The sequence below is a fragment of the Mixophyes fleayi genome, chromosome 4 (genome assembly GCF_038048845.1).
Source record: "Mixophyes fleayi isolate aMixFle1 chromosome 4, aMixFle1.hap1, whole genome shotgun sequence".
In the NCBI taxonomy this organism is placed as follows: Eukaryota; Metazoa; Chordata; class Amphibia; order Anura; family Limnodynastidae; genus Mixophyes; species Mixophyes fleayi.
This window is the reverse complement of record NC_134405.1, coordinates 144,175,423-144,184,009: the sequence shown is the minus strand read 5'-3', so window position 1 is coordinate 144,184,009 and position 8,587 is coordinate 144,175,423. Positions and strand designations below refer to the sequence as shown.

At 37.5% G+C, this 8,587-nt stretch overlaps 1 protein-coding gene across 2 annotated transcripts in view; it reads left to right on the top strand.

Annotated features, from left to right (window-relative positions):
• The first annotated feature begins 1,002 nt into the window (after positions 1 to 1,002).
• Positions 1,003 to 8,587, top strand: part of LRGUK (leucine rich repeats and guanylate kinase domain containing) — a 75,162-nt gene continuing 67,577 nt past the window's right edge. For both annotated transcript variants that reach the window (XM_075208545.1, XM_075208544.1), the window contains exon 1: positions 1,003 to 1,280. In XM_075208545.1, coding sequence (XP_075064646.1) covers positions 1,098 to 1,280 — 183 coding nt within the window. In that variant the 5' untranslated portion in view covers positions 1,003 to 1,097. The remainder of the gene's footprint in view (positions 1,281 to 8,587) is intronic.

The following is an 8,587-nucleotide window of genomic DNA, read 5'->3' as shown; positions in this document are numbered from 1 at the left end:
AAAAACATACTGGTAGGTTTATTGGCTGCTAACAAAATTGACCCTAGTCAGTGTGTCTTTGTGTGTGTTAGGGAATTTAGACTGTAAGCTCCAATGTGTCAGGGACTGATGTGAGTGAGTTCTCTGTACAACGCTGGGCAATTAGTGGCGCTATATAAATAAATAGATGATGATGATGATTCTTATAGCCTGCCACAGGGATTCATGTTAAAAAAAAAACACTTGTTTTTTTGCCTGGGTTTGCTGCTTTAAATTGCTATCTTGCTGTCTCAGCAGTGTCATTAGCCACGAGCTGACGGTTCTTTCATATTTCAGCAAAATGAATTCGTTTAAATGTATCATTTGTCACTGCTGTCCTGGAAACACTCTTTCTTTTATCCTGTTATTTTGCATCCTGTTTATTAATGTGCTTCTACGTATCTTGCACCGGATTTTATTAATAAATAAAGCGCAAATAATTACCTATGGAACTAGGGTGGGCAGGGTAGCAGGAGCTAAATCCCAGTCTATCCACTCCCAAGGATACAGCGCGAATATAGAAATTACTGTATTTGCAAATAACAGTGATCATCAGACCCTGAAGTGTGTGCGAGCATTTGTCTGCTCACAGTCGTTTTCATTTGTCTTCTGTCGGTTCTGGCTTTTGATAGCAGAACGGAGACGATATTATAATAGACAGCATTGATCTTCATGGAGAGAGGGACAATATTGCCACCTGTCTGTCTTTCCCTCGCCCCCGTTCAGTCTCTGTATCTTTAACGCTTCTATGTACATTGTCATTGCGATAAATATAACCGTGTGCAGAACGCTGTATGTTCATAGAATGCCCAGAGAGCTTAGAGGTGACCCGAGGCAGGTTCTTCTAGTGTTCTGCTCCACTGTCTACAACAAATGACACGAATTATGTTATGAACCGTACAGTAACAACTTTCATTACCCAGGAACTACAATTCCCGGCATGTAGTGGATTGTAGCCACGCCCCAAATAGTGGTCACCTAGCGACTGATTTGTACACAACATGGCGGCTGAAGCCGGGGCATTCCGTCTCCCAGCAGCAGAGTAAAGTAAACGCTGCTCCGGGACGTTATCACTGAGGATGGCTGTGGCAGCGCTAAGCCCCGGGTTTCGGGAAGATTTCTCTCCTCTAAGTTCCCCAGGTCTGGATGTTGGGGAGAGGGAGGGGAATGGAGTCAGGTGGGGGACTCCCAGCCCTGACAACTGGAGAGACCCCAGGGAGTCTGACAGTGACAGCGAGGAGGAAGAGGAGGAGAAGATGGAGGTAAGAGACTACAGTGCTGCTGGTACTGAAGCTAATGTATATTGTAACCTAATATTAGACATGTGAGCTGACTGGTATGGTGCCTTACACTTATGGATGAACTTGTATCTGCCATCCAGACATGTGTCTATTAGGAGCTTATTTACTATTATTCACACTTTTGCCCTGTTAAGTATCATCTGTCAGGGCAATGATGAAGTAACTGAGCAATTTATTATTAAAATCATGTAGGGACAGCACATACAATAGGAGGCTATCCCATAAGTGCCAACTTCTTTTAGTTGGTGTCTGGGAGCTGCAGGGGGAGGTGGGCGTGTGAGGGTGCTGGGCTCTATAAATCACGTCATTTTGCATGCGCCCCCTGTGATGTAAGATGCAAACCGTCATTTTACAGTGGGAGGTGGGGCCAAATGGGAATTGTGGAATTTTGGACCGAATCCTGCCCACTTCAGATGCAGGAGACTGCCCTACTCTTCCGGGTGTCCGGGAGGCCCATCCGGAATCCGGGAGTCTCCCAGACATTCTGGGAGAGTTGCCAAGTATGAGCTGTCCTGGCGATGACTCTGGTTGAAAACTCCAGGTTCTGACCCGGAGTCTTTACTGCGCATGTGTGGCCTGCGATGCTCTCCCCATGGATAGGATGGCTGAAGATGCCGTTAGCCATTGGGGTTCAGCTCTATAAAGCTAAGCTTTTCAGAGCTAAATAAATGTGCCCACACCACAATCCCCATTGAGTAGTAGCAGGACTGCTGTAGTTTGCCAAATGGAAGAAAATATCTTTGATATCTCCTGCTTCAGGATGTTGTTAAATTGTGAATATACTTTAAAATGCTTTCACATGGTGGCCCCATCTCACCCACACCTCCAGACCTGAAGGCAAACAAGGAGGTGGGGTTGGACTAATTCTCTCCCCACAGTGCACGTTCACAGTTCTACCAAATGTCCTATCACTCACGTTCACATCTTTTGAAGTACATGCTATTCGCATTTTTAATCCATTCTCTCTACGTGTGGCGGTTATCTATCGTCCCCCTGGAGCACACCAACAATTTATTGAGGATATCTCTGCATGGCTCCCTCACTTCTTATCTTCAGACATTCCCACCCTCACCCTGGGTGATTTTAACATCCACATTGATAATCCACCTTCCAAAGCTGCTTCCAAACTACTCTCTCTAACCTCCTCACTTGACTTCTCCCAGTGGATTGAATCATCTACTCATCAGGATGGCCACTGCCTTGATCTTGTTTTCTCTAGACTATGCTCAGTTTCTAATTTTCTTAACACACCCTTCCCCCTCTCGGATCATCACCTTATCAGCTACACAATCACCCCCACTGCTCTAACCTCTGTACTGACTAACTCTACCAAGCCTCCTCATACCCGCAGAAATCTTAATTCTATTAATCTTCAACAATTTTCCACCTCTCTCCAACACTTTCTCTCCCCTATCTCTACATTCTCAACCCCTGAGATGGCAGTACCTCATTTTCACCAAACCTTAGCAACGGCCCTTGATCAAGTGGCTCCAGTGACACTATATACTACACGTTGACTACGATGTCAGCCGTGGCACACTACAGCAACACAAAACCTTTAAAAACTTTCTCGTAAAGCAGAACATCACTGGCGTAAATCTCGCACCTCTAATGACTTCTTCACATATACTTCTGTCTACCGCTCCTATCGAAATTCTCTGCACACTGCAAAACAAACATACTTCCAATCTCTTATCTATGCTCAGGCTTCTAACCCCAAACGCCTTTTCAATACATTTAAATCTCTTCTCAATCCTCCCACCCCGAACCCTCCGTCTACTATCGGTGCCCAGGATCTTGCTTTCTGCTTCAAGAACAAGATTGATAAGAGCAGACTAGAAATGGTATCCTCTTCCTCAACAAGCAATCAGTTCAATTCCTTCCCACTACCCTCTGACACCTTCTCTTCATTTGACCCCACAAATGAAGAGGAAATTTCTACTCTCTTCTTATCTTCCTACTCCACCTTCTGTCCTCTTGATCCTATTCCCTCGCAAATTGGTAGATCCCTGTCTTCTGTGCTCATTTCACCTCTAACTAAAATCTGTAATCTCTCACTCTATACCGTTCACCAGAAGAACTAGAATGATAGTACTACAAATATACTACAGTAACACCACAGCTCTGTATATTTAATTATCCAAAGATAACTTATCCACTGTGACGATACCAAAGTAATATTACAACATAAAAAACTGAAACATAAATAGGCGCAACACCTATAAAGCAGACCTCACCCATAAAAGTCATGACACAAAAGAACAACACCAAAAATAGATAGAAGACGGCGCTATACGGTATGTTCTAGAAATTCAAATGAAAGAAAATCTTTTTAAGTTCAGTCTCACTGTTAAGTAGTCAATGATCCTCCACATAAATTTTTATTGAAGATGTGAGTGCTTCATTTGGTGATTCAGTGAATAATGCAGTATCTTCCAACCGATCACTTTTGGATATTTAAATCCTCATTGTGTACATCAGCATATCATGTGAAAAAAGAAAAAAGAGATCATGGTGCAGTATTCCTCAGTGATATATTATTTCCAATGTGTAATTGGCAAGGAAATTACCATAGTACTGTGGAGTTATTCTTCACCAAAAAACGGAAGAGAAAACCAAGGATATAAAAAATCAATACGTAGCTTTATTACTATTACTTTTACTGGATATCAAATAAAAACATATGATCTTCAAAAACCTGACCTCGGTACAAGTGGATCCTTACTGCAACGAGATGGAAAAACAGCATATCAAGAAACACTCTGATCCCTGCTGAATGACCGCTGCAGGATGCCGGCTTCTGTGTTCCTGCATCTGTGTGTGGTAAGTAAATGCCAGTCCTGAAGTCTGCTCTCCACCACCAACTCGTTTCAATTAAAAAATCTTTATCAAGGTGCGGAGACAAGTTCTCAAATCCGAGTATATAAATTCCCATCAGCCAATCCTGCATATCACTCAGCGGAGATCAGGTGCGAAGGGTTATATCAGAATCACTTGCAAAATATAAAAAACACTCTGGACAACTATTATTATATACATCTCAGTGTAGTATAAACAACTCCTACCTAAAGAAACTAAAGAAACACAGAACTATCAGCGTGTACATCATGATGTGAATACACAGCGGTCTCCATGGATGAATAATACAAACTCGTAGCAGTACTAAACAGGAGAGGTACAATTCTTCTATGGGATATGTGGGATATGGCAAGGGAACTAAAAATATATACAAATAGACATCATAAATTCATATAAATGGCATAACAATGTAAGATATATAAACCTTGCACACAATGGAAGAAAAATGTATGTCGGGGAAATCTATAATCAAGCAGCCAATTTTATATGGATAATAATCAAGAAAAAACATGTATTACAAAAACCATTTCATTTCAAAATCATTATTTAACCTCCTCGGGCAAAACGTATACATCAAAAAAATGTATTTCATTTCTGTTTGTTCTAGAGCCGTATTTATATTATTTTTCCTCCAATTACCCTTAACCTTTTTCATGCCACAGAATGATTTAATAGAATTTAAATTACAATTGTGTGACTTTTTACAATGTGCCGAAAGTGAATGTTGCTCATATCCTTTTTTTTATATTTCTCAGATGTTCACCCCATCCTTCTTTCAGACTCCTTGATGTCTTTCCAATATATTGCTTTTTACATTCACATTCCACTATATAGACACAATTCTTTGAATTGCATGTTATAAAATCATTAATCTGAAATTAATAGCCTGTGGAGGAGGAAATAATTTCCTGTATTTTAGATACCCCACTTTTAATATTCTTACACATAATACATGACCAACAACTGTAAAAACCTTTGGATTTGGATTTAATTTCTTTGGGCTTAGAAATGCTACTTTTTACCAGATAATTTTTGAAATTAGCTGCTCTCTTATAGATGAAATATGGACTCTTCAGCATAATGTCCTTTAACCCTGGATCTCTCATTAATAATGCCCAATGTCGCTTAATAACCCCTTCAATGGACTTGTAATGTGAATTATACTGTGTAGTAAATTAAACTTTCATCTCCCACCATCCCCTAAACATGTTTGCATAATTAGGGGCGAACCTGGTTTCCATGGCCGTGCCTTGTTTTTGCACGTAGAATGCATCATCACACAAAAAAAAAGTTATTATTCAATATCATCATCATCATCATCATTTATTTATATAGCGCTACTATTTCCGCAGCGCTGTACAGAGAACTCATTCACATCAGTCACATAAATATGAACATAATACCTTCTTGGATGAAATCTTTTAAAACTTTTTCTATATTAGTGTGATCTAAAAAAATATTTCACTGCTTTGAGACCGTCCTGATGTTTGATGATCGTGTATAATGAATTCACATCTGCTGTGACTAAAATATAATTATTATTCCACTCAATTCCCTGTAATATATTTAAAATATGTGTGGTATCCTTTAAATGTGACCGTATTTTACCCATTAAGGGTTGCAAATGTACATCAATAAAATGGGATAAATTTGCTGTAATTGATTCTGTGCCAGCCACAGTAGGTTTTCCGGGGGGTTGTATAGCATTCTTATGTATTTTGGGTAATGTATACAACACCGGTATTGAAGGATCAATAATTTCTATATATTCTCTTTGTTTCACTGTAATTGCTCCCTTTTTGACATATTCTTCCAAATGTTTGACAAGGTTCATGGAGATGTTCTTACTAGGATCACCTTTTAATCTCTGATATACTTGAATATCATCTAGTTGTCTTAATATTTGCAAATTATATGTTTCCTTATCTTGTAAAACAACCCCCCTCCCTTATCTGCGGGTTTTATAATAAGATCACTATTGGTCCTTAATTTTTTCAAAGCGGATCTCTCTTTTTTAGTAAGATTGCCTTTTATACTCCTAAAATTCATATTTTTTCAAATCTTTTCAAAAGTTTCGATAAAGGGTCTCTTGCAGTGTGTTGGATAGAATTTGGATTTTTTTCTTACAGATACCTTGTGTCTCCTCCAAATCTTCCTCATTAGGTTTATCCATATCTAGTTTCCTAATAAATTTTTGCAATTCAACAAAAACATCAAAATCTTTAAGTTTGCTAAATGGAGCAAAATGCAAACCTTTTTGTAATAATGAAATTTCCTCCTCTGAAAGTACATATTTGCTTAAATTAAAAATTTTAGTATCAACTTTCTCATTAATTAAATTTTCTTGTCCTTTTTCCATTATATTCGTAGGGGATCTTTCTTCTATCCCAGTGTGGTCTTGTATTTTTCTATTTCTATTTGTCCCTGCTCTTTTCCCTCTTTTATATTTCTTATGACTACCTTTTATTTTCCTACTTTTTTCTGACCCAGTACTTTATATCTATTTTGAGTAATGAAGGGAGATAGTCCATCCTGGTCCCTATAATCATTTCTCTTTTTCCAAATTTCCTTATTGGAGTTCTTATATGGCCGTACTGTCTCCCACTTTCCAGATTTAATTTCTCTTTCTTTTTGCCTATTCTAATCCATCTTATTATATCATTGTCTCTGTGGGAGTGGTGACCCATAATATGATTTGTTTACAAATGTTTGATCTGGTGATTTATACAACACTTCTTCTACCGAGTTAAATCTCCCTCTATCTCTTATTTTAATTCTTGTTTTCTCTCCCTGCTCTTTTCTTTTCTCATTTCTCTCTGTTTCTTTGAACGAATATAAACTGGAGCTGTTCTAAAATTCTCCTTATCTCTTATGTACTTCCTACTTTTTTTGTCCTTAATACCTTTCTCTTGTTTATTAATCTTATATGAAATTTAATTTTCCATTTCTTTAAAACCTTCCAATTCCATAAAAGGTGAAACAAGTGTTTCTAGTGTATCAATTTCATCATTTACATTATTTAAATATTTTTTTCTTTCATATTGAATAATAACATTTTCGGTAAGATGATGCATTCTACGTGCAAAAACAAGGCACGGCCACGAGAACCAGGTTCGCCCCTAGTTATGCGAACATGTTTATGGGATGGTGGGAGGATATGGTTATATGGAATAACCCCACCATAGGGGCGAACCTGGTTTCCTGGCAGAGGTATATAGACGATGTGATGTTTATATGGCGAGGGAAAAAAAATTCCCTGGACGCATTCTGTAAAGATCTGAACAGCAATTGTCTAAATATCAATCTATCATTTGAAAGAAGTAAAAAGGAAGTTCATTTTTTGGATTTGAGGATCTTCGTAAAAGTAGATAAATTGTTTACTTCCAATTCCTGTAAACCGAAGGACTCCAACTCTTGTATATCCATGCAAAGTAATCACCATTTACAATGTTTGAAAAATGTTCCAACCAGTCAACTTCAAAGAATCAGGAGAAATTGTACAGAACCACATATGTTTGTGGAGCAAGCAGAAATTATGAAAACACAATTTTTAATGAAAGGATATAATGAAGATCACTTAAATGTAACCATTAAGAATATTCATGATAAAGATAGAAGTTCTTTATTAACCATAAAAGAAAAAAAGAAAAAAGACAATGATAAGATGAAAATTGCATTTATTACACAGTATAATTCACATTACAAGTCTATCGAAGGGGTTATTAAGAGACACTGGGCATTATTAATGAGAGATCCAGGGTTAAAGGACATTATGCCGAAGACTCCATATTTCATTTATAAGAGAGCAGCTAATTAAAAAAATTATCTGGTAAAAAGTAGCGTTTCTAAGCCCAAAGAAATTAAATCCAAATCCAAAGGTTTTTACAGTTGTTGGTCATGTATTATGTGTAAGAATATTAAAAGTGGGGTATCTAAAACACAGGAAATTATTTCCTCCTCCACAGGCTATTAATTTCAGAATAATGATTTTATAACATGCAATTCAAAGAATTGTGTCTATATAGTGGAATGTGAATGTAAAAAGCAATATATTGGAAAGACATCAAGGAGTCTGAAAGAAAGATGGGGTGAATATCTGAGAAATATAAAAAAAAGGATATGAGCAACATTCACTTTTGGCACATTGCAAAAAGTCACAAAATTGTAATTTAAATTCTACTAAATCATTCTGTGGCATGAAGAAGGTTAAGGGTAATTGGAGAAAAAATAATATAGATACGGCTCTAGAACAAACAGAAATTAAATACATTTTTTTGATGGATACGTTGTCCCCGAGGAGGTTAAATAATGATTTTGAAATCAAATGGTTTTTGCAATACATGTTTTTCTTGATTATTATCTATAGAAAATTGATTATGGATTTCCCGAGAGTCATGACATACATTTTT